A 27407-nucleotide genomic window follows, 5' to 3' on the forward strand; every position below is an offset into this window, starting at 1 on the left:
TCAGACTTGAATTAAAAACAAAAGACTCAACTGTAAAATTATAAAACGGTTAACATCTTAAGACACATATTAAGCTTAAAACGGTCAAGCCTCACAGTTGGTATATATACACTTGTGAATGTTGAATTTTGTGTTAAGGCAAGTTGCTAATGTTGCTTGCCAACCGAAAAGGAAGTCTAAAGGCTAATAACCTATATTACTCAGAGAAATAATTATTTATTGTTGGTTTTTGTTGGTCCAATGCTGTATTTGGGTCTATATTGCAGTTGTCACTTTCCAAAAGTTTTGTTTAAGGGGGCTTTTAGGCACTTTGCTTTATTATGTGCATCACATTATACTTCTGAGTCTGATACTCTGTTGGTTGGCAATATTAATGTGAGTACCACTGTGATTACTAGCAGCAGATGTTTACAACTGTAACCCTTGTAAAAAGGTTTTGAATGGTGGTGTATATAAATTTGCTTATTTTCTCAGTTTAACACCCAGTCTCTCATATCTCTACTTCTGTTTCTTCCCTATAGGAGTACCTTTATCCACCCAATGGGGCCCTCAAGGGTATTTCTATGCTATCCAGATAGCTCAGTATGGCCTGAGTCATTACAGTAAAAACCTGACTGAGCGGCCGCCCCACATGGAGGTGTATGACACAGTGGAGGAGAGAGACAGCAGGTCTAGCACATGGACAGTCCCTAAAGGCTGCTCTCTCATCAGAGTCTACGACAAGACCAGAGCCACATCAGTACGACAGTTCAGCGCTCCAGGTAAAGAAACAAATATTGAACTACGTGCTTGCAATTTATTTCATTGATCTAGTATTCTTATGTTCTTCATACACTGCATTCTGTTTTTTATTTCTGTAGGATTCTCTGTCCTCCAGCTTCACACTTAGTATGTTAAAATTCAATTTCAGTATCTTTTTAAAATGTCATGCAAATACTTTAGTCTGACTAAATCAAACCAGTAGTTTTTTTTTTTTGCATCCCTACCTGTTTCCTTATCTCTTCTGTATTCTTCTATCAGCGTCTTTGCATTGCCTCTTACAGTCCTGCAAAAAAATCATTTATTTATTTATTTAAACTTTTATTCAGAAAGGAGGTATTCAGTTGATCAGAAGTGACCATCTATGCATTTATGTAATCCAAAAATGACCTGTTATGCAACTATTTCTTTTTCAAATAAATGCTGTTTCGAATTTTCTATTCATCAAGGAATGGATCATTAGAATTTCTCAAGGATCATAATGAAAATTCAGCTTTGTCATCACAGGAATAAATTACACTTTAAAATATATTCAAGCGCCACTGTCATATTTTAAAACTAACAAAGAGGCTATTTAAAGACTACAATGCTTGTAAAATGTGTATCATAAAATTTGTACATTTTACAGACATCTGTAAAATGTCTGTAAAAATAGAATCATATGCTGAAAAAAAAACTTCTTTCATCAGAAAACATATTTCTTTCGACATTTGTTTGCCAAATTGCACACACATGATTATAGGGTATCGCAGGTAGTGAAGGAGACATCTATGCTGCCTTCAGAAATCGGCCAGATGGAGGCATCACAGTAGACAGTACATTCTGTTCCTCCCTCAGGATACTGCATGATAAGGCAGCATTTCTGAGGTCTTGGACACACCGTGCTGCTTTTTAGCATTGAGCTAATCAATAGCCATTAGAATTAGCAGGGCTGTCGTGCTGGCAGGCAGTAATTGGTGTCATCACCCAGAGCATTGATTAGAGCGGAGCCAACTAGGACACACTAGGTCCAGAGCTCCAGCAGGGCGCTGCCTCCCTCCCGCTCTCTCCTTCCTCCACATCACTGCTATTGATGCGAGGGTAATCAGAGCAGGACGGTACAAATCCACTTAGTCTCTGCAATGCCTTAAGTAATGGATTTATGAGTGCATTAAATAGTGATAGGGGCTGTTTGAGCCAAAATGCCCTCTACTGCCTTTTTTCTTTTCCTTTGATTGGCTTTTGTCCTTTATCCCTCTCCTGTCCCATTATCTTTCTTGCTTTAATGTTGTTGATATTCTTGGGTGTTTACTCTTGCTTAAGTCTTAAACCTTATTCTTTTTCTCTTGCTCTTTCATGCCCCCTTTTCTCCTCTCAGTAGAGGGTATGAATAGGTTTCCTTTTTTGTTCTGCATAACCTTGTCAGAAGGCAACACAGACAGAGGCAGCGAGAGGGATTTGACAAAGGAGAGATAAAGTAAAAAGAGAGATAAAGTACTTTGATTGAGAGTTGGGTAACTGATCTGCTCGCTTTGCAGTGAGTTGCACTGCAGTGTGTACCAAACAGTCTTCTGGAGGAGAAATGAGTTTTAGCACTGTCCAATGTCAGATAGATTTTTTTTAAAGTTATTTCACGGTTATTTCACTTTCTGCCTCTCTGACACCAATGTGTCTGTTTAATTAACCCCAAGAGAAAGTGACAAATGAAACCTTGTGGTTTCAAGACACCTGTACCTTCACTATTCCAAAGTACTATCTCTTAGTGTGTGTGAATCTGTACAAACAAGTATGTCTATGCATATGATACTGTAAAGAAACAGGAGAAAGTTTTTGTAGGCGTTACCGATAATAAAACTGTGATGCAAAAATTTTAAATGATGTGATGTGATATCAACATTGCACAAATTTTGTTACCAGACAACAGTTTGTTAGTTTACATGGTGTGAAGTGCAGCACATGGTGATAATGTGAAATTTTTGTGTACAGACAAAACTAAAATGGTGAACCAAATGCCAGCATGTCATGCCAATGTGCTGCTATTCACAGGTTGACATTCATCAACAAATTAACACTTCCCTAATAATTTCAGAAAACTTTTTTAGTTTGAGCTGCATGTTTTTATAATAATTAATCTAAAAATGAAAATTCTGTCAACAATTAATCACCCATGTGGCATTTTATAATCAATTTAATAAAAAAAAATTTTTTGTCTAATAAAAATCAACAACGGAAAACAAAGTTTAAGGGTTAATGAAATTAAATTGCTTGGAAAAACATGCTACAAACCTGTGTACTTACAATGGTTTATACTGTGTGGTTAATTAAATAATTTTATTATCATTAATGTTGATTATTTGCTGTTTATGGCATCGATTTAGTATCCGTACAATGAGCTTTTTGTTGTACCAAAGCCAAAATTTTGCTATGGATCCAAGCCTAGTAGATATCCTGTTAAATGTGTTGTAACATTTCCTTTTTCTATTCCTTGTGTTTTAGAAAACTCAGAGGGTGTCTCACTTCCTCTTGGCAACACTAAAGATTTCATCATCTCTTTTGACCTGAAGTTCACAACTAATGGTAGCGTCTCTGTCATCTTGGAGTCCACAGAGAAAGGGCCTCCGTTTGTTATCCACTATGTCACCACTACCCAGCTCATTTCTTTCAAGGACCGTGACATCACCTATGGGATCGGCCCTCGGACAGCATGGACCACGGTCACCCGTGATCTTCTCACTGACCTCCGCAAAGGCATTGGCCTCTCCAACACCAAAGCGGTCAAAGCCACCAAGACAATGCCCCGACGTGTTGTAAAGTTATTGTTGCACGGCCACGGGACGATAGACAATATCACAATCTCCACCACTTCACATATGGCGGCTTTTTTTGCTGCTAGCAACTGGTTGGTGCGCAACCAGGATGAGCGTGGTGGTTGGCCAATCATGGTGACTCGTAAACTTGGGGAAGGTTTCCGTGCGCTGGAGCCGGGTTGGTATTCGGCCATGGCGCAGGGGCAGGCCATGTCCACTCTAGTGCGTGCCTATCTGATGACAAAAGATGACACGTACTTAAAGGCTGCCCTGCGTGCCACCGGACCTTTCAAACTGCCATCTGAGCAGCACGGCGTCAAAGCCGTGTTTATGAATAAGTATGACTGGTATGAGGAGTATCCAACAATCCCTAGCTCCTTCGTTCTGAACGGGTTCATCTATTCCCTCATAGGCCTGTATGACCTGGCGCAAACCGCAGGTGAGAAACTCGGTCGGGATGCAGGTCAGCTGTACAGCAAGGGAATGGAGTCTCTGAAAGTTATGCTGCCCCTATATGACACTGGGTCGGGGACCATCTATGACCTGCGCCACTTTATACTGGGCATGGCGCCCAACCTGGCCCGTTGGGACTATCATACAACGCACATCAACCAGCTCCAGCTGCTGGGTACTATTGACAACTCGCCCATCTTCAGGGACTTCGTCAAGCGCTGGAAAAGCTACCTGAAAGGAGGGAAGGCAAAGCACAACTAGAGCAGAGCACACCTGTAAGATCTCTTTAAACCCTCACGTCCTCTTCCTGACTGCCTCTGTTAGGGCCACTGTGTCTAGCATGGAGGAAAAAATGGCTGAACACTTTGGTAGTCCTCTGATTTTTCTGTTTGAGACAGTAATAGCAGTGCTTCTGGTGTCTGTGCTGAGGTTTTAATTAGGAACAAAAGCAGCTGCTTGCAGCATGTGTCTGGATGAGGAAGAGGGAGGGCTTAGGTATTTAATATTCAAAGCTCCAGATCTGCAGGTTTTTTGAGTGAGAAACACGTCTGCTGAGATTTGCCACATTTGGGCATACTTCAGTCAAGATGTGGGATCGAAAAGCAGCTTTCAGAACCTTCTTCCAAAGTAAAGCTCAGAAAATAGTCAGTCACCAGACAGGCAAAAACATTGAAAATAAATTGTAGAGAACAAATTAAGTTTGCTGCAATAGTCATTTAAGTTTCTAGCTTGTGAGCTTAACTCTAATGCATACAAGCTATGGAGAAAAATGCTGAAAATGTCCTCAAGTGTAGCATCATTATTTTTCAGTGAAGGTTTACTTAATTGGTTTGACATTAGAATGAAACACAACGCCTTTTGTTCAACCTACTGTCCAGCCTTCAATCTGCATTTCATGATCCTTTGCTCTGTCAAAACCTCGCCACAATCAGATTGAGCTGTCACTAATGCGGCTCAGTCCTGCCCATAATGCACTTAAAGCTTTAGAGAGTAGGTCGTAGGTCCCTTGCTACATGTTTACAACAGATTTCAGGAAACATTGCTATAGGTATTAAGACACCACTATCCAAGATTATCAAACGCAAAGTCTAGAACATAACACTCTAGAACATTCTGTTATGTCTAGAACATAACAGAAACCAGAGGGAGTCAAACGGTCGTGTAGCCTGTGTTCATCCCAGTAAGAAGTCAAACCTCAGTTGAACTGTGCTTCATGTAGACTGGTCATGCACTTTACTTGTGTGGCATGCGTGTGTGGTGAGAATGCCTTTATACAACCATGTGATGAATTGTGACTTAATTTCTGACATCAATCATGTTATTTTCTCTCTCAAGCCTTGATGGCAGTGAATCATTTTATAAGGGAATTTCCACCTTTTGATTGCCGACGGCAAGGTTATTGTAGCTGTATCCATTTCCTCAATTATTATTATTATTTTTTTTTAATAGACAAATTGTTTTTGGACAACTGTATTAGGTCTTGTAATATTATTTTTTTTTAGGTAACATCTAATTCCCTTTGTTTTGAGTGTCAAAAACACAGTTGCCATTATGTAGAGCAAAAGCATGTTTCTTTCACATCCAGTTCAATATTTAGCATCTTAGCCGAGCAAAAGATGCAGTTTCTTGTATTAAAATGAACACATTAAGTACTTCCTCATTAAAATAGTGAAATGATTTGCATGTAAGACTATAGCATCTGTTTTTTTTGTTTGTTTGTTTTTTATCCGAAAGCGTCTCCTCACATCAATATAATACTACACAGCCCTCTGACTAGTGCAGCCAAGTGTTTGAGACTGGAGATGGGAATATCTTCTCGAGTTCAAGAGTTTTGGCCGTGTCACTTCCTAATGTTTCTCAGAGCGTTCAACCTCTTGACCTCAGCAGTAAAACCTGGCTGAATCCTGTCGATCTTAATCTCACATAACTACAGCCGTTAAGATGGCGAGATATCCCATTATCTGACAACCTGCTGTTCAGAACCATCTCAAACAGATGTCCACATTCCAGTGTGGGCTTTTGGCATCAGATTTTCAGAAATTAAATGTCAGAAAAGAAATATGTGACATTTTCTAAATGTTTTATTTCAAAGTGTTGACTTATTCGGTTTAAAAATCAGTTTTTCCCATTAAAATCTGGTTGCCTTTAGTTTCACCGACACAGATCTCACATATAATACTATGCACATTTCATACTTGTCGCTTAATCGGTAGACATATGTATGTTTAAAGGCAGAGAGCTATTTCATTTATACTGTACCAAAGTCTCTAAAGTTTGCGTTATTTTTACCTTAAACTAGTTTTTGTATTGTGGTATATGGAAGGCCATGGAGCATTTGTTTTTTTTTCTTCTTGTGTTTTAGTTTGGAAAGATGGTGTGATTAATGTAACATTTTGAGGTGGCATATACAGTACATGCCTTCCTCGTCTGAAGAAATGCCTTTTGATACAGTTTTTTTTTTCTTTTTTTCTCCAGTATAGATTTTTATAATAAAGAGTAAATATAGAAGGGAACTGAGAATTGAATTAATCATTGCTATCTATGGGCACGTGTGCAAATCTTGATGTAGAGCTAACGATCAGCGCTACATATTTCAAAAGGGAAAAGAGAGACTTGGAACAGCATGTCTGATCTTGAAAGCCTGGTTTCAAAGCAGCCTCCTTTTTGAGTTGTGTTTACCAAACCTTGTTTGCATTTGAGTGAACTCCTTTGAGTAAGCAATGTTAAAGCACAACTATAGTTTCTTGAATTAATTTATTCTCATCTAGCTCTCTCTCTCTCTCTCTCTCTCTCTCTCTCTCTCTCTCTCTCTCTCTCTCTCTCTCTCTCTCGCTCTCTCGCTCTCTCTCTCTCGCTCTCTCTCTCTCGCTCTCGCTCTCGCTCTCTTTTAATATATATTTCCAGTCTGGACAATGTGCAAAGCCTTCTGCAAGCTGCTGCATTTTAGAATTGTAAAACGGTAGAAATGTGGTTGATCTTTTTCCCTCTTATTTTTTGACACTTATTTTTCATTCTTGAGTTATTAATTGACGTGTATTTCATGTGTATGCAATAAATGGTTGAACTGGATCGCAATAGCTGCACACCCAGAGGTTGTACAGACTTTTCAAAGGAAGCACAATATGCGATCATTTTTATGCAGGACAAATGTTTATTAAAGTCTTTGTGCTTTAAATTGCTTTTTTAAAGTTGTATAAATAAAGGCATTTCGTTTTATACATATATTTGTCTACTGTATTTATTTTAATAAAGCAGCATTTTTGACTTTAGCTCATTTATTTAGAAAGGATGCGGTTTATAATCAACTATAAGTGTATTTAGTCCCGTATCTCATTTTTAAGTCCTATCCGGTCACTCATACTCCCTCTCTAGCTGAGCAGAAATGACCAGTGTTGAACATTGCCTTAGGTGTCTACCGCATCACCCTCCAAAAACATTTATCTCGGATGTCCCTGTTCACTATAATCCCTGTGACATTCTCTCTATCTCAGTCACACATATGGTCACTGTGGTTTAATTACTAGCTGCAGCCTGGGGTCTGATCCGGCACATTAAACTCCATTCTCATTCTTCGGTCCTGTCTTTGCCTCTCTCCCTCTCTCTCTCTCTCTCTCTCTCTCTCTCTCTCTCTCTCTCTCTCTCTCTCTCTCTCTCTCTCTCTCTCTCTCTCTCTCTCTGTCTCTCTCTCTGTCTCTCTGTCTCTCTCTCTGTCTCTCTCTCTCTCTGTCTCTCTCTCTCTCTGTCTCTCTCTCTCTCTCGCTCTCTCTCTCTCTCTCGCTCGCTCGTTTTAGCCAGCGTTAGCTGAGCTCATAGCACTGCGGGTGAAGGCGCCCCATGGAGCTCATCTTTTAATGACTGTCTGATCAGATTATCACTGTTTTTACCCAGACTCAGCCAGCTGACGCTTGTGGTCTATGGTTTATACAAGATTTTTTCTTCTCCTCTTTAATGCTGGGTAATGATACAGGTTTCAGTTTGATTCATTTTGGCATCTGGATTTTTAGAATCAAATTCATAGGTAAATAATTATCTTTAACCCCAACCCTGGACTTTAGTCTTTTAAGGCAAGACACTACAGGCAAAACCATAGGTTTAATCTAATATTGGCATGTTTTTTTTTCTATTTGCATTTGTAGATTCCCTAGTGAAAAACATACCAAAATGTATTTAAAATACATTTATTTCATAAGTATACTACAAATCCATTAACATAGTTACTGACATATCGCTTGACGCTGACATAAATATTATAATTAAACTTAATTTGGAGTACTACTTTATTGCTCATTGCTTAATATTAAGCCTAAAATGTGTTTTAATTTCACTATTAGTAAGGATATGATCTCTCTGTATAATATCAGTCTTTAAATGCAAGATATTTAAAGTGTACCAAAGTATACTTGCAATAGATCCACTTTAGCACGATCAAATATACTTAAGTATATCTTTAGCTGGACCTCAGCACTACTTCCGGATAACTAAAGTGAATACTTTAGCAAACTTTAAGTACAGTATATCAATTTAGTAACAGTACAAGTGGAGGGTATTTATATTAAGTACATAAATATGTAATTATATTAGTATACTTTGCATAAAATAAATGTATTTCAAATACTTTTTGGTATATTTATTTTTCAATAGGGTTTCAATTACAATATGAGCTGTTTTATTAAAATTATTTTTTTCTCATGCACTGAGCCAGAATTCTCCACTTCAGTAGCACTTGCACCAGACTTTCCAGTTTTATTATCATCTATATTCTGAAGGTTTTTACAGAGTGATTTTTTTTTCATATATCATTCGCCTGTGTATGGTGTGGTGTTGGCAAAGGAAGAAGATGAGGCAAACGGTGGCAGAGAAGGCCCTTCCGGTGGCCGTGGTGGAGACGACCCTTCAGGTGGCCGTGGTGGAGATGACCCTTCAGGTGGCCATGGTGGAGATGGCCCTTCAGGCGGTCGTGGAGGAGACGACCCTTCAGGTGGCCATGGTGGAGATGGCCCTTCAGGCGGTCGTGGAGGAGACGACCCTTCAGGTGGCCTTGGTGGAGATGACCCTTCAGGTGGCCATGGTGGAGATGACCCTTCAGGTGGCCATGGTGGAGATGACCCTTCAGGTGGCCATGGTGGATACGACCCTTCAGGCGGTCGTGGAGGAGATGACCCTTCAGGTGGCCATGGTGGAGATGACATGCGCGTGCGGTTTGTGTTTGTGTTTGGAGCTCCGTCGAATTGATTCATTAATCCTTGATTTTCTTCTTTTCAACTCATTTATAAACAAGCACTTTCTATTTTTATATCATGGGAACTTATCCTCGCTACTATTCCTTATCAGAATCAGAATCAGAAAGAGCTTTATTGCCAAGTGTGCTTGCAAACACAAGGAATTTGTTTTGGTATTGAGGCTTCCAGTGGACATATACAAATACAAATACAACATGAAACATAATACTACAAATTATAAGAATAAAAAATAAAAATATAAATATATATGAGAATAAAACTATCACAGTTGGGTTTAGTCAGAATAGACATTTTCAGATTTACAGATAATGAACCTATTTACAGTGTTTTGCATATTATAAATAAATCTACATATAAGTATCACCTGAGTTGTAGGATATTGCACTAAACAGTGGGAGTACTGCACTTACAGGCATATGCCTTGGGAGGAGTGTTAACTGTTCAGGAGGGAAATGGCCTGTGGGAAGAAACTGTTCCTGTGCCGAGATGTTCTTGTGGCCAGTGATCTGAGTCTTGTTTATAAAAAACAATCGGATTACTTTGATATCGCTACTTAGATCCAACTTTGCGAATCTCGGCTACTAGCCTTTAGTCCGCTAGCATTTCACGCGTGGCCTCGCGCCTACCGACCGCCTTATTTTACACCAGTTTCACTGAAAGGATACAGGTTATAGCCAGCATTTCAGTCCTAAATTAGTAGTGATATTGGTAGTATCACAACTAATTTACTGTTCATCTGTTATAATGGCGAACATATCGGATGTGTGTCTAACGTTACCTCTGAGTGCAGGTGAGGACACATTCGAGCTGATTTCGGTACGATTGGAGCTGGAATCGGTGGAGAAACAGATCCGTGATCTGCTGGAGAAACAAGCCGAGCTGCGGGATCGGCGATCAGCGCTTGAAACGTCACGCGCCGATGCTCATAAGTCAGTGGTTAGTAACTTTTTGACTCCGACTTCGTCTACTTCGTGCGTTTCTCTGCCCAGGAGGACGCGATCATCTCTGGCATCATTCACTCCGGCACCGACACAACACCATGGACCCTGGGTGATCCCACAGCGAAAGACACGAGCCAGGACCAGAGCAAGAACCTCACCGCCCCTCCCGGTCTTCGAGATCTCCACCCGGAACCGCTTCTCCCCCCTTCGCGCGTCGGAACGACGACGCCGTGATCATCGGCAGTTCCATGGTCCGTCATGTCCGCGCTACCTCAGGTAAGGGTACGGTGCGCACTCACTGCTTTCCTGGTGCTTGTGTTCTTGATGTCGCCGCACAGGTTCCCGAGATCCTGAACGGTGACGAGCGCGTCGGAGCTGTAGTGCTGCACACGGGAGTAAATGACATCAGGCTGCGGCAGACGGAGGTTCTGAAGAAGGACTACAAGAGCCTGATCGAGACGGTACGCAGCACAGCGCCTGAGGCAACGATCATCGTGTCTGGACCGCTTCCCACGTACCGACAAGGACAGGAAAGGTTCAGTAGATTATTTGCACTAAATGAATGGTTAATGTCATGGTGTAATGAACAGAAACTGCTCTTTGTAAATAATTGGAATCTGTTCTTGGAGCGACCTAGGCTCTACCGTGCTGATGGCCTGCACCCCAGCAGAATCGGAGCGGCTGTTCTGTCGGACAACATCTCCAAGACGTTACACACCATATGACTAGAAAATCAAAGTCCAAATCACAGTCTTTGCTGTGCCAAATTAATTGATATAATTAGTGTAGAACATTACATAGAAACTGTGTCTATTCCTCGTTTAGTGAGGCCATATAATAAATCTACTGTAGGATCTAGGAAAAATCTTATTGTAATTAAACCTGAAAATCTAAATATCAGTGAACAAAAACAATTTCTAAAACTAGGTCTTTTAAACATTAGATCGCTCACACCCAAGGCGGTTATTGTAAATGAAATGGTCACAGATAATAGTTTCGATGTACTTTGCCTTACTGAAACCTGGCTTAAACCAAATGAGTATTTCGGTGTAAATGAGTCTAGTCCACCAGGATACTGTTATAAGCATGAGCCCCGTCTGATCGGTCGTGGCGGCGGTGTTGCAAAAATCTATAGAGATATTCTTAATTTTACTCAGGAAACAGGTCACAGGTTTAATTAATTTGAAGTACTTGTACTAAATATTACGCTCTTAGATGTAAGAAAGAAATCCCTATTATCTCTAGCCTTGGCTACTGTATATAGACCTCCAGGGCCCTATGCTGATTTCCTAAAAGAGTTTGCAGAGTTTCTCTCAGATCTATTGGTCAATACCGATAAAGCAATAATTGTTGGAGATTTTAACATACACGTAGATAACACAAATGATGCGTTAGGGACTGCGTTTACAGATTTATTAAACTCTTTTGGGGTCAAGCAAAACGTCAGTGCTCCCACTCATCGTCTAAATCATACACTAGACTTAATTATATCATGTGGAACCAATCCAACTGATATAGTTATTATAACCGCAAAGTGACGATCTCACTGATCATCACATGGTAACTTGTATAATACGTACTGCTGAAATTTGTCATGTTGCGCCACGTTATAGACCAGGCAGAACAATCGTTCCAACCACTATAGATAGATTCTCAAATGGCTTACCTGATCTATCTCAGCTGCTCAGTGAACCCAAACAAACAGATGAACTAGAGGAAATGACTAGCAGTTTGAGCACCATTTTCTCTAGTACATTAGATATTGTTGCACCAATTAGATCAAAAAAGGTTAGAGAGAAAACTAAAGCACCTTGGTACAACAGTGCTACGCATGTTATCAAGAGAGAAACTCGTAACTTAGAACCAACAACATGTTTATTAGATCCAATACCCACTAAACTACTGAAAGAAGTGTTACCTGTAGTGGAAGAGCCTCTTCTCAATATTATTAACTCGTCTTTATTTTTAGGTCATGTTCCAAGAATATTCAAGCTGGCAGTAATACAACCTCTCATTAAGAAACCGCAATTAGACCCAAATAACTGGCAAATTACAGCAAATTTAATTACAAATTAAAGCAAATTACAGACCCATTTCAAATCTTCCATTTATGTCTAAAATACTAGAAAAAATTGTGTCCGCTCAATTGTGCTCTTTCTTGCAAGAAAATGAGATATATGAAAAATTCCAGTCAGGATTCAGACCGCATCATAGCACAGAAACTGCGCTAGTTAAAATTACAAATGATTTACTTTTAGCTTCTGACCAAGGCTGTATCTCAATACTAGTTCTACTCGATCTTAGCGCTGCGTTCGACACTATCGATCATAAAATACTCCTGGATCGACTACAAAACTACACTGGTGTTCAGGGACAGGCATTAAGCTGGTTTAGATCGTACTTATCAGACAGTTATCATTTTGTCTGTTTAAATGGGGAAAAATCAAAGATAACGTCAGTAGACTATGGAGTGCCGCAAGGATCGGTGTTAGGCCCTCTGCTATTCTCAATATATATGCTCCCACTTGGTAATATTATAAGAAAACATGGAATTAATTTTCACTGTTATGCTGATGACACTCAATTATATATTTCATCACGGCCAGATGAAAACACTAACTTATCAAATTTGACAGAGTGTCTCAAAGATATAAAATGCTGGATGACACTTAATTTCCTGCTACTAAATTCAGATAAAATGGAGGTATTACTTATTGGTCCAAAAAACTACCCACAAACTCACTTACAATACAACTTTAATATAAAAGGATGTCCTGTTACTTTATCCACTACAGTAAAAGACCTGGGTGTTATACTAGACCGAAACTTGTCTTTCGAAAATTATATTTCATATGTTACAAGAACAGCCTTTTTCCACCTTAGAAACATTACAAAGCTACGTAACATGCTATCTGTTTCTGATGCAGAAAAGTTAGTTCATGCATTCATGACCTCGAGACTAGATTATTGTAATGCTATATTAGCTGGCTGTCCTGCATCCTCAATAAACAAGCTACAGTTAGTGCAAAATGCAGCTGCTAGAGTTCTTACTAGGTCAAGAAAATATGATCATATAACACCAATTTTATCATCTCTACACTGGTTACCTATCAAATTCCGTATCAATTACAAAGTACTATTACTGACCTAGAAAGCCCTAAATGGTTTAGCTCCTGTGTATTTAATGGACCTTCTATCGCCCTACAATCTATCGCGTTCCTTAAGATCACTAAATTCGAGGCTTCTGGTCATTCCTAGGATATCTAAGTCCACTAAAGGAGGGAGGGCGTTCTCACATTTAGCTCCAAAACTCTGGAATAGCCTTTCTGATATTGTTCGAGGCTCTGACTCGCTGTCCCAGTTTAAAACTAGATTAAAGACGCATCTCTTTAGCCAAGCATTTACATAATGCTTACCTTTTATACCACTGCTGAATCAGATCAAATGCATTTAATATTATAAAACTTGAAGAGTCTGTAGGTTATTTGTATAGGTTGCATAGTATTTACAGTCATTACATTCCTGTGTATATTGCGTGAATGACGGGTGGTTGGGTAGATATTGTGTTTTGCGGTAGGTGGTATGCCATACGGAACCGTTGCCACTGAACCTGCTTTAACGATGACAGTGGGGCTCGACAGCCTTAGTCAAACGGGTCGGCGCGTATGGTTGGGCTGCGGAGAGATTGTGAGATTGTGGTTGGGTCTCAGCAGCAGGAGGGATGTAGAGGTCAGTAAGCAGGGCTGAGTTGAGTGGGGGACGGAGGGGGGTGACTGTGGGACGCAAGAATCACTGTATTCATGTTTTTTATCATTTACGCCCGTGTTATGGAAATCATTATGAACAGCAGCTACGCTAATTATTTTCCCTTTTTGCTTTTCTGCTGTTATCTCGGGACGCGATTCCCGAGAAAAACGGCGTTCGTCAGCTCCAGTTTGTATCCAGCCTTTCACGGAGACTTGAGATACCCCAATCACAAAGCCTGTGAAGAGACGACTCAACACCGGCGATATGGACCCTCTATGGTGGACGGCACTGATCCTCAACAACTCGTCTCAACACCGGCGTGATTACTTGGACTTCCAAAAGATGGAAATGGATAAATATTCTAAATGTTCCGATCCAATCTGCCTTGTAATTCTGCCCGAATCATAAATCATGCACTGTTCCTTCGTTGGCCAGAGGAGAACTGGCCCTCCGACTGAGTCTGGTTTCTCCCAAGGTTTTTTTCTCCATTCTGTCACCTGATGGAGTTTTGGTTCCTTGCCACTGTTGCCTTGGCTTTTGGCTTGCTTAGTTGGGGACATTTAATATTCAATAATATTATTGATCTGCCTTGCTTATGGTGGACGTTGACTCAATTTTCTTTTAGAAACAAACTCTGTTATATTATTTTCATGTTATCACTGTGAAGCTGCTTTGATACAATCTGTATTGTAAAAAGCGCTATATAAATAAAGGTGACTTGACTTGACTTGACCCTTCAGGTGGCCATGGTGGAGATGACCCTTCAGGCGGTCGTGGAGGAGACGACCCTTCAGGGGCCATTGGGAAACGACCCTTCAGGCGGTCGTGGAGGAGACGACCCTTCAGGTGGCCATGGTGGAGATGACCCTTCAGGCGGTCGTGGAGGAGACGACCCTTCAGGTGGCCATGGTGGAGATGACCCTTCTGGCGGTCGTGGTGGAGATGACCCTTCAGGTGGCCATGGTGGAGATGACCCTTCAGGCGGTCGTGGAGGAGACGACCCTTCAGGTGGCCATGGTGGATACGACCCTTCAGGTGGCCATGGTGGAGATGACCCTTCAGGTGGCCATGGTGGATACGACCCTTCAGGTGGCCATGGTGGAGATGACCCTTCAGTTGGCCATGGTGGAGATGACCCTTCAGGTGACCCTTCAGGTGGCCATGGTGGAGATGACCCTTCAGGTGGCCATGGTGGAGATGACCCTTCAGGCGGCCATGGTGGAGGAGATTTTTTAGGCGGCCGTGGGCCTTTGGGCGGCCACGGCGAGGAAGTATAGCCCCCCCCAAAATTCTCTTGGGGGGAGTGATAGACTCAGGAATAGCCTCTGGGGCAGGCTCTAGGGTAGGCTCTGGGGTAGGCTCTGGGGTAGGGTCTGGGGTCGGGACAGGCTCTGGAACAGTCTCTGGCTCGGCGGGCATGACATGAACAAACTCTGGCTCGGCGGGCACGACGTGAACAGTCTCTGGCTGGGCTGAGGTGGAGCACAGGCTCGGCAGGGCTGACGCGGAGTGCAGGCTCAGTGAGGCTGACCTGAATAACCACAGGCTCGGCGGGACTGACGTGAAGAAGCACAGGCTCGGCGGGGCTGGCGTGAAGAAGCACAGGTTCGGCGGGGCTGGCGTGAAGAAGCACAGGCTCTGCAGGGCGGGCGTGAAGAAACTCTGGCTCAGTGGGATTGACGTGAAGACTCACAGGCTCTGTGTCAAAAGCTATAAGCCAGTCTTCCACTTGATCTTGAAGGAGGAGAGGAATAAAGGATTCTGGTGGGACGATCTCGGCGGGATGAGATTCAGGAAGGGCGGTCTCGGTGGGACGAGACTCGGGAAGGGCGGTCTCGGTCAGACGAGACTCAGGAAGGGTGATCTCCTCTTTGTGGCTGTCGCAGAGCCCAATGGTGAATGGCAACCCATTATGCCACAGCACCCACTCAGCAAAAGCTTCAAAGTTTTCTCGAGGTCCCACACCGGGCAGGCGTGCCTTCGTCTCCGCATAGAGGCCAGTGTGGAAGAAAACACTCAATGAGAGGAGGAGGAAGAAGGAATCGGGGAAGGAGGATAGGCACGCCAGGTCGAGATAAGCCGCGGTGTGGGCCTCGAGACATAGCTGGCCTTGTTCCAGCAAGATTAGCTGCACCGCGTCTATCGTCGTTTTTTGGTCCGTTCTTCTGTCATGGTGGGGTGTTGGCAAAGGAAGAGAATGAGGCAAACGGTTCCAATACAAATACTTTTACTTACAATAAAGTGCAGGTAAATACAAACAGGCTTGATATGTACACACACACATTAAATAAGACTAAGAACGGGAAAAAGACGGGCTGAACAGAAAGGAACCAGATACAGACACAACTGAACAATGATGAGGTGAACACAGGTGACACGGATGATGATGATGATGATGACAGGCAGGTGCGGGTAAATGAGAGAGTGAGTGCAGGTGTGAAGACAAGAGGGATGCTGGGAAGTGTAGTGCAGATGATGACTGAAGTGCAGACAATGACTGTGACAGCCTGATTTATTTATTAATAACAACATGGTGTTTTTTTCTGGCTTTTTCATTCCAATGTATGGGGTGATAAAAAAGAGAAATCTAAAATCCTCTCTGTAAAAACCTTTAACTCTCATATGTTAACAAAATGAAAAAAAAGATTTTGAAGAAAGTGGCTTAATCCAATGTTCATATTTTATATAACTTCTGGAAAGTTATGCACATTAGTGCATATGACTCATTTGCTTTTTTAACCATAATATTTCAATAACATTCAAATGTCTAATACAAAACAATTATCTTAATGTTCTGTGGTGGTTAATCGACTGTCTATTAGTTTTTGTTGTTTTTTTACCTGTGGTGTCTTGCCTTGAAGTATCTTTTTAAAACTCCACTTGTTCAGAGAAACACTCGCTCAACCAAACCTGCAATGCACAGGGAAAACAATTTCCAGACTAACACGAGCTGTCAAATATCAGTTTATTCTTGAGTGTTTCATTACATTCAACTCATGTCTGCCTCCCCGATGTCTGCTTGGTTTGCTATTGTTACAGGACACAGTGAGTGATGTGTGCTTTTGTGTCTGTGAGAGATTCCTACACACGCTTGTGTCATTTCCCATTTATGACCTAATACCTCACAGCTATGCAGAGTTCAGACTCTTCTCATCTGAGATGTTCAAATATATTTTACCCTTGGTACAATCAACTTGTCCGAGACGACAAAAATATCCTTGCTGCAGAGCGAGACAGACAGATGTGGAGGCAGGAGTTGACGCTTGCATATTGTGCCAGTCCGGGGGGTCGTATAGGCCATGCCCTCTGCAGCACTGTTTGATTCGGTCTGTCTGCATCTGGCCTCGACACCGCTGCTGCTGATGTTTAATTATGCAGCAAGTAAGGCCACACACACACACACACACACACACACACACACACACACACACACACACACACACACACACACACACACACACACACACACACACACACACACACACACACACACACACACACACACACACAGAGCCCTGCTTACTCCCACAAACATCTCATGTTTGCCCTCCAGATGATACAAACAAACACACAGACGCACTTAATGAAGCAGAAGAAAAGTGTTTGAGCTGAATAGAGAGAGAGAGAGAGAGAGAGAGAGAGAGAGAGAGAGAGAGAGAGAGAGGAGGGGGGGATAATGAGAGAGCTGCCGCAGTGATAAAGCTAATGTCCTTCTCTGCTAATCTAGGAAGACTGGACAAGTGCCAGTGTTATGGCGGATATGTTTCTTAAATAGCCTTTTGCATCTCGATTCATTTGCAACCCACTTCTTAAAAGATAAACTCCTGATAGGTTCAATCTAGACTGGTTGCACTTTATTTTACAGTACTCTACATGCACTTTCAATGTACTTAGTGTTTTACCTACAGAAGTACTGAGTAGTGTAAAGTAACTATATGGGTTAAGTCAAGGTTTAGGTTCAGGGTTACTCAGTACCCAGTTAGTACGACAGTCTTATAACATTATAGTGCAACATTCCTAAAAAACTAAATATCATTTTAGCACACTTAGGTCATATAAGTAAACATTCAGTTCTGCTCTACTACGCTATATTCTTCATTGGAGAATAGAAAGAGACTGATTTAATTACTTATGATGCTGTTCACTTCACTTAAACTATTCAGTTTAGCTGCAGTTTAGTTTAGCATATTTTTGTATTTAATTTTTTGATTGAGGGCTAATGGAGCTTAAAAAAATAGCTCATATCAGTGGTGTAACAGGGAGCAATAAATGTTACCGCTTTCCACACGTTACCCTATTATATCTGTCCCTTTTAAGGGGTTTAGACCTTGTGTTTATTTTATTTTGTATTACTTTATTTAATTTGTATTTACAGCAAAGCCTACTATATCAACGTTTCTGACTTAGTTGTTTTGTGTTACATATCTTTCATGCAGAGCAAGGTTGAGGAAAGTTCAGGGAGATATTCAGAGAGGATTTAAGAAACATAAATCGAACAAAGCCTAACACAAAACTTGACAACTAGGAATACGAATTGTCACAATTTTGACGCTTTATTTTCAGAGAGATGTGTTAAATAATTATATATGAGAAAATGCTGCCATCACGGGGTGACATTTGGCATTACCGTTTAACTGTTGCATAACCACTAAACTTCACCCACACCTTCACTTACTGTAATATGTAAACACTTTCTGTTGTAATATTCAAACATATTGAGCAATGTCTGCTTTACAGTCATCCATCATTTAATTTCTGCAATCCGCACACCAAAATCACAACATGCCCACGTTGATACGTTTTTAAATGGAAACACATTCCATACTCGTTTGACAGGATGATAGTATGTATCACATTTATCCAAATATCACACTTGATTTGCTGTAATTGTGTTATTGTTCTTGGGAGGTAGCAAATAAAAAAGCAGACAACAAAAAATAGAAATACATATTGGATGTTAATGATTCTGACCGACCCACAACCCCCACACCTCTTTCTTTATCCACCTTTGCTTTCTAAGCCAAGTTCCTCTTAGTTTACCACACTAACATTTTCTTACTTTTCACTTCTGCCAAGGTCAGAGGGTAAACAATTCTTTACCAATAATTACAGTTTGCTTAAAATACATGTTCTTGAATGGAAATAACGTTTTTGCATTGTCATTGGATTAGTACAGACAGAATAATGATATTGCCTCTGTTTTAGCAGGTTATAATTTGCTTTGTAAATATGAGTTAATTCACACCCTCCATTCATTACAAACCTTCACATGCAATGACTGAGACTGCTTAAAACACCCCACCCTGAATGAGCTAGTACGGTCTATCCCAGAACAGCACAACAAGCTCCTTTTCCCATGTATAGGTAAACTGGGGCAATCCAGTGACCTTGTTTGAAATATAATAATGCAAATCTTTGTTATTTTGTGTCAATTATGCATGATTAGCTTGAGTTCAAAAGTCACTGAGAAACCTGTTTAACCTGCTGAGAAAAGGGGCGAATAAGGTTTTTGTTGACATAATTCTTAAATATTTGTATTTGTCCTTAAATTGATCTTATATATACTGCATTTATTGAGAAATATTATTACAATTTAAAATAACTGTTTACTATTTTAATATACTAATTTATTCCTGTAATCAGTGTATTCAGTGTCACATGATCCTTCAGAAATCATTCTAATATACTGATTTGCTGCTCCAGACACTTAATATCAGTCTTATTAATATCATTGTTGAAAACCGTTGTGTTGCTTTATATTTTTGTGAAAACCGTAACACATTTTTTTTTCCAGGATTCTTTGATGAACAGTTGATTTAAAATGGATTACTTTGTTATAGAACTTTTAATTTATTTAATGTGTCCTAAATACAAGTATTTCTTTCAAAACATCTTGCTGATCCCAAACATTTGAACAAACTTCTATGCGAGACTGTTGTGTACGTCATGTGTATGTTTGGAATTAAACTCTCTGATTCTAAAACAATGTGCTTCTGAATAGTTCTTGTGAGCGTTCTCACCCAGCCGGTGTGTCAGGTATGTGTGTGTGTTTGTGCGTTTATTTTAAAGGTTGATGTCTGTAGGTGTGATGGCAAGGGCAGGGCTAACCAGGCCAGTCACTGGTAAGGTGGAGTGGAAGAGTGTCTGTACAATATGTGCATGTGTCTCTGTACCTGCTGGTGTGTTTATGTATCTGTGTCTCTCTCCTGAGTCAGGCATTCATCTGAGGAACATGTTCAGCTTGATCAAACTGCCGCGTGTCTTCACCGTCCACCAGGTGCCCAAAGTAAGTTCATTCATTTAACAAAACTGATATTGTGAGATTTTAACTAGTTTAAGGTATTCTTTAATAAACAGAAGGAAAGAATCACCGGATTTGTATTTTCTTTTATTACTGTGCAACCTGATGTGCAACAGTTTGAAGGTCTGTAGCCAAACCTATCATCATATTCATATTAATACTTTGCAATATTTTGTTGGCTTGACATTTTACCTGTAGAAAGAGCTGGCTTGTCTTTATCTTACTAAATGAGGATTTTTCCATGGTAGGCATTTCATGAGGACAGTATCATCTCTGGATATCGACATCCTCGTAGTTCGGCCACAGACTGTGTGTTGAGTCTTTTTCAGCTGACCAATGAGACCCTCAATGTCTGGACACACTTTCTACCAACATGGTATGCTATCTCTTGTGCTTGCTTTCTCTCTATATATGCATATCGTCCTCTGTTTACCACTTTCTCAGTACGGCTTTTACAATAAAACTTATCTTATAACACAGACAGACAATAGTATAAACTTACACAACTACAGTGACATTACCCTGGGTTCCATAGCAACTGTTTGCGGTGTGCTGAGACTTACAGTAGTTTGAATTGAGAACCTCCTCATGTCACCTTTGATTCTTTAACCTGTGTCAGTCTATGTGTCTTTGTTGTAAACATTTTTGGAATGGTAAATTTTTTTAGATAATGCCTGCTTGTTGTCATTGCATTGCTTATACAGACAACTTCCCTCCAGGTCTGTGAACGGAACTGAGATCATTCAAAACCTTATTCACTGAGATCATTCAGTTATTACAAAAAATGTCTCAATCCTGCCTCATATTAACCAATGCTCTACAAAAAGTCACAGACATGCAAATGCTAACTTTTTCTTGGGCATGTAATAATTGGAACACGTTTAATAATGAATATTATATTATTTATATATAATAAAAATGATATATCTTATACAATAAGATCTTAGATCGTTTAATTATTATTTTTAAATAACTACTCTGTATTGGCAAATTCCTGCATGATAAACTGCTTTTAATCTTCTTCTTCTTTGAATAAAAACATCTGCTAAATTATTAAATGTACTATTAATGTAGTTCATAGCAAAAACACATTGCCATTACTCGTCTATTTAACGTTTGCCTCATCTCAAAGCTAACACATCCTCTGATCCCACACAACAATGGTTAAATACACAGCCAACCAACAGTAAATCAATAGGACAAAACATGGAATCTGTAACTTGACTCCGTGTTAATGTTTGGTTATATTAAACTCTCTGATCCCTCTAAAGCAAACAGGAGTAAATCAGACCTGTAAAATTCATCACTTAAGAATCCTGAGATTTAAAGAAAAAATTGATTTAGGACGACACCTTGTAAGTAATATCAAATATTTTAGGGCAGGGCTGACATTGCTAAAGCTCTGATGCTCAAGGAAATGTTATGTTCACGTGGATATAGCAACCCATAAAATTTGAATGTTTTTTCTTTCATAAAAAAATCCTCTTTGTGACTGCAATCAATATTTATTCATTTTTAATCCCTAATGACTGCAAGACAAAAGTTCACTGTATAGGAACACTGAATGTAAGGAGTCTGTGCCATCTGTATTAATTATTATCTTTACTGTACATACTGTATAGCTTAGAAACAAGCTTTACCTGTGCTCTTTAGATTGACTTATAGAAACTGATAAGACTGTTTGTTTCTGCATCCACCTGTCAGACACATCCCTAGTAACAAACTCTGCGAGCAAGTCAGGGCAAGTTAAACATTTCAATACAATCTTCTAACTTCTTCAATACAATCTTCAAACTGGCCTTTGTCATCCTAACCTTTTGTTCACTTGCTAAGATATAGGTTCTGTAGTTTCAATATCAGCTATCTGGTGTGGAAACCATGCAAGGAATTTCCAACCAGTCTTTGGGGGGGGACGGGGACTTAATGGAATTATTGCTCCACTGTATAACTTTTTTGTTGTCAGTTGCAGCATTTCAGAGCTGTCAACATCATTGTCTGCCATCATCCGATTTTTCTCTTTTTCTCCGTCAGGTATTTTCTTTGGAAGTTGATGACAGTGTTGTTGGTGGAGGATGTGTGGTATAATGAATACACATGGCCTCTGCTGGTCTTCTTGTTCTCCTGCTGTGTGTATCCACTGGCCTCCAGCTGTGCCCACACCTTCAGTACCATGTCTACCCGCTCTCGCCATATCTGTTACTTCTTTGACTATGGAGCACTCAGCCTGTACAGTCTCGGTAAGAGAGGAACACACAGACACATTCACTTAAACACTATTAGTTCCTTGGCTTGTTACGGGAAATATTGCCATAAAGACGAAGTTCAAACTTCAAGGTTGTGCACTGCATATATTTAAAAGACACAATGGATTTCTGACACAATTAACGGAAATACAATTTTCATTACACTACCATATACAAAGTATATTCATTCTGTACACTATCTCCAGGAATGACCTGATAATAAAAATCCATCCAACACAGATAAACTAATAATTATTTACATTTTTGGCCAATAACTAAAAAATGTCAGAAATCTAAATTCTATGTTTTGTGAAAAAAAAAAAAATGCTAGAAACTAAAATCAACCATTTTAAATCACAACGTTATAAAGTACAGCATGGAAAAATAGATAGTTATCATCTAAAGCTCACTTAAATTTAAACTTTAAAGTTTACATTAAAGTGAGCTTTAGATGATGGCAAAAATGATAAATGATAAAATGAGAATACACAAATGAAATATAGAGATCAATTTAGAAATCTCTAATATCAGCCAATAACTGGTATGGTACTGATATACTGTATTTTTTGCATATCTAATCATTTTTAACAGAGTAATCTTAATGTCTATGAATAAATTTAATAGTTAAGTAAAGTGCATACAGTAAGTAAAATACAGACAACTTGTGGCTGTACTATTTGGAAGTTATTAACTAATAAGTAGTATTTATGTGTATTAATAAACAAGAAAAGTCTTACAGAATCACACTACAAATGAACAAATTTTCACACATCCTTACCAAATCATCCCCAACACACTGAGATGTATTTATGTGACTGAATGTATGTTGACGCAGGTTCAGCGATCAGTTACTCTGCATATGTTTTTCCTGACTCATGGGTGAACAGCACATTTCATTCCTACTACATTCCTGTAGCTGCACTAAACACCGTCATCTCAACCAGCCTGGCCTGCTACTCCAGGTAAGGCTCCTCATTGCTCACAAACACGCCACAAGTCACACTGATCACAGACTGGCAGTTTGCTTAATTGCGGGTTACGTATAGTTGTGGAACAAGCTCTTTTAGGGTCAATTAGGGTGACATTATCAAATTTCAACAGGTAGGCATACTAAATACTACAAAAAAAACCTGATTTGTATAACACAATTTACATATATAATTCAAAAACTTAGTGTATAGTGCAGGGACTAGGAATATAATTGGTGAATCATTTTTGTCAATCTATTTATTTAACTGAGTTGTTTGTACTAACCGATTCACTAGAAAGATTCACTTCCAAGCGCAATGACTGCGTCCAGAATAGTGTTCACTCTCTGAGCAGGTACTTTTCGTAAGTACGCTGTCATTATCATGTATGTGACCTACCAGCATCAGTTGCATCTCTTCATTGCTTTTCACAACTCCTCTCCCGTGGCCTCATGGGATAGTAAAAAAGTCCACTGGATGCGCACTTCAAAATCTTGGGTACTGCTTGTTTACTGTTTAATGAATTTGAATTTGGACATACTACTCTTTCCACATATTTTCACCTACTGCAGTATGCAGTACTGTATGCATATCCGCATGCAGCCTATATATTAGAGAGGAGTGTTTCCCTAAAATGAATCGACTTGAGACAGAGGACCGTTTAGATTAATGTTTTACTGTTTCCTCAGATCAGATATTAGCAATGTAACGTTTGATCATACATAGGTACTCGTTGGATCAAGTTGTAAATGGAAAAAGTTAAACTATTATGAAAATAGCTTAATCATGCTATTGAAAAATGTAAAGTTACTTTTTAGTAACTCCCCAACACTGACGCAAACAGCACCATGAAAGAAAATGTTCTACATTTTTTAAATAACGACATATTATGTCTGTGCTAAGGTAGTGTGTGAATACAAGGCTTGTTATGAACATGATACAGCATGGCAGCTTCATAGATTAATAGTATTTTAATTTCCGCTTTTTTGCTAAGGCTTGGCCTACCATTCTTATGCTATATTATGACATCAATGAAAGATAACATAATGTGTCAGAATTCTCTGATGCTCGCTAATGCATTTTCTTAATCTGGCTATTTCTTTAAATTCCTTCTAACCCAATAAATAAATACTCTATAAAATTATCAATGGAAAACACTTCCACCACATTGTGTTAATAATGTGGTTATGTGTTATTCTGATATGAACAATCATCCACTTCTGTCTGCTACTAACAATTACATAACACCTCACCTCTGACACTGAAACTGACGTTAGCATTAGTGAACATAAAAATATGTCTTTCACTTCCTACCTTTCAGATTCTTTGAAAAACCGAGCCTAAGGCTGAGTAAGGTGTTTCGAATTCTTGCCTTTGCCTACCCTTACCTGTTTGACAACATTCCCCTCTTCTACAGGGTAAGTTTCAGCATACTGCACAGTACAAGTGAAAACTGTAAGTTTCAGCATACTGAAACTTTTTTTATAGGTTAAAGTACAGAATTCTGCCTATCATTTTTCATATATATTTTTTAAACATACTACAGTTGCAAGTGATGGTTATGCATGTTACATATTTATAGTTTAAAGTGAATATGTATACACTTCATGGTGTGACATGTAATTATTTTTGCGTTTCCTCTTTCCAGTTGTTTCTGTGTGTAGGTGAGGGTTGCACTGATAATGAAGCAAACTCCATTCATGTTCCCCATATATTGTTTGCATTTCTAACCGCCTTCCTGTTTGCAACCCACTTACCTGAGAGACTGGCACCTGGACGCTTTGACTACATAGGTAAGTGATGACAAATAAATATTTTGTACAGCTTATATCTGTGCTGTGTATTTGTGTATATTTCATACATGATCTCTTTTAGGAATACCCTATGGGTGTGAACTAGTTGATTACCAAGGGTTTTTAGAATACAGACAGTATCTGAATTATAGTGAATTTTAAATTATGAAGTTTAAGTTTCAAAGTTTACAAAGAAAATTCAGAAACCATCCTTAAAGCTGCAGTAGCCTATATGGAACTTTTACTTCTCTATCGCCATCTCTGTTTGAAACATCAAATTGCAAGTTGTCGGAATGATCAGTCCTGATTGTCGCAATCCAGTCAAAAACCATGCCAATATTTACTCTCATTCTAGCACGGGTTCTGTCGCTTTCCCTTTTTGACTGTTGGCTCTCTGCAGTGTTCAGTTTCTTGGTTTTGACAACAGAGGATTAACCAAATGTCAACAATGATTATTGTTTAGACCTTTCTATTAAAAGCTTATAGTTTATGTCTGAAACAACTGCATCCTCAGCAGACACCATTTAGTACTCAGGTCTTTTTTTGACGTAACCACACAAAGGCAAATTACCTCAAACTGACATTTTCTGATAAATCAGACCTGACAGCTTAAATTATAAATCATTTTTATAAACTCACCGCTGTGAATCCGGGGAAAGCTAAGGAGACAGTTTTAAACACTTAGGTGTGTGTACTTGCTCAATAACTGATTTGAGTTATTTGTTAACCAAAAAAAGTTAAATATTGCAGCTTTATTTCAAGAAAATTACTCTTTAACACAGGTCCACAGGTATTTCTTCAGTATATCTTCATTCAGTGTTTCTCATGTGAATGGCTCTCTTCTGACCCCTACAGGCCACAGCCATCAGCTGTTCCACATATGTGGAATAATTGGAACACACTTCCAGATGAAGGCCCTTGAAACTGACATGGTGCTTAGACAGTCACAGCTGCTGGTCACTGCTCCACCTATCACCTTTAACAACACAATAGGAACAGCTCTGGTCTGTGTGTGCATCAATCTGGGGATCATATGTCTTAATATTCTACTTCTAGTGTACAGCCACCCAGATACACACCCAACAAATAATGAAGGAAAGAAATGCAAGCACTAAAAAGCTCCTTAAATCAAAGAGTCTCTGAAAGATTCATTGCAGTTTTGCACAAGTTAGCAAAGTTATTATAAAAGATATCTAGGACACTCTTACTAGATATTACATTATTAAAATCCTCAAGAGGGGTTTGTATGTTTACTGAAACTATGCAACCTCAGACCGGAAAGAATAATGAATGTACAAAGTGCATGAACACTACTTCTCAGGGGAGATCGCAAAAAAGGCACTGAATCTCGGGGACAATATAAGTCATGGGAAGATACTAAGCTGATTATGAAAAAAAGGATCGGTTGAGATGACCTGATTGGTGGAATGTTTTTTTTTTTTTTTAGATATTAAAAAACAGTGATGTAGTTTTAGGTCGTAATCTCTGGACGTGCAGTATATTAGGTCAATGGGAGGCTGTGTTCAACCTGGTCCCATTTCTTTTATGATGTACAGACAAACACACTCGTATACCCAGATCACAGACCTTAACAAATGAACTAACACTGTTGTAAGAAAAAAAAAAAAAAAAAAGTAGCAATGTGCAGAGTCTGCCAAAGTCCACCACAGTGACAACCATGATTTATCATACTTATTTCTTTTTTGTAAACCTGCACAATACTTGCAGGCAAACCACACTAATAGTGTGGGGTGTATTCGTTTTTTTAATAGCATCAGGTCAGTCCTTGTGTACCCAAATCAAAACTATTTATTGTTTCCAGGATTCTTTATAATAAAATATTTATTTCTTATCAGCCTTGTCTTGTTTTTATTCCTAATTGAGACCTAGCTATTTTTATAAAGGCGATGCAAAGAGAAGTAAATTTTACACACACTGCCCTCTACAGCCTGCAAGCAGCAATAAACATGTTCTGAGTTGAAAAGGGAAATACAGGTCCTTCTAAAAAAATTAGCATATTGTGATAAAGTTCATTATTTTCCATAATGTAATGATAAAAATTAAACTTTCATATATTTTAGATTCATTGCACACCAACTGAAATATTTCAGGTCTTTTATTGTTTTAATACTGATGATTTTGGCATACAGCTCATGAAAACCCAAAATTCCTATCT

General features: G+C 39.4%; 2 protein-coding genes across 6 annotated transcripts in view; both read left to right on the forward strand.

Moving 5' to 3' along the window:
- glceb (glucuronic acid epimerase b) overlaps window positions 1-7220 on the forward strand; it is an 86835-nt gene extending 79615 nt beyond the window's left edge. For 2 of the 3 annotated variants that reach the window (XM_077228737.1, XM_077228738.1), the window contains 2 exons: window positions 522-761; window positions 3235-7220. In XM_077228737.1, coding sequence (XP_077084852.1) covers window positions 522-761; window positions 3235-4259 — 1265 coding nt within the window. In that variant the 3' untranslated portion in view covers window positions 4260-7220. Of the gene's footprint in view, window positions 1-521; window positions 762-860; window positions 889-3234 lie in introns of all 3 variants that reach the window. The other variant, XM_077228739.1, reaches the window with a different exon arrangement.
- A 12795-nt stretch (window positions 7221-20015) lies between these two features.
- On the forward strand, window positions 20016-27086 carry paqr5b (progestin and adipoQ receptor family member Vb). 3 transcript variants are annotated; one of them, XM_077228707.1, is made up of 8 exons: window positions 20016-20058; window positions 20142-20212; window positions 20476-20603; window positions 22259-22464; window positions 23306-23432; window positions 24760-24856; window positions 25087-25231; window positions 26087-27086. In XM_077228707.1, the coding sequence occupies exons 2-8, from the start codon at window positions 20159-20161 to the stop codon at window positions 26344-26346; spliced, it is 1017 nt and encodes a 338-aa protein (XP_077084822.1). In that variant the 5' UTR covers window positions 20016-20058; window positions 20142-20158; the 3' UTR covers window positions 26347-27086. The 3 variants fall into 3 exon arrangements, with proteins under 3 accessions (XP_077084822.1, XP_077084821.1, XP_077084824.1); XM_077228706.1 differs by lacking the exon at window positions 20016-20058 and having other exon boundaries at window positions 20078-20212; XM_077228709.1 differs by lacking the exon at window positions 20016-20058 and having other exon boundaries at window positions 20140-20216.
- Window positions 27087-27407: the final 321 nt, after the last annotated feature.

This window comes from Siphateles boraxobius, unplaced genomic scaffold, assembly GCF_051911475.1.
Source record: "Siphateles boraxobius isolate OS27281-9 unplaced genomic scaffold, OSU_SipBor_1 130, whole genome shotgun sequence".
Classification (NCBI taxonomy): Eukaryota; Metazoa; Chordata; class Actinopteri; order Cypriniformes; family Leuciscidae; genus Siphateles; species Siphateles boraxobius.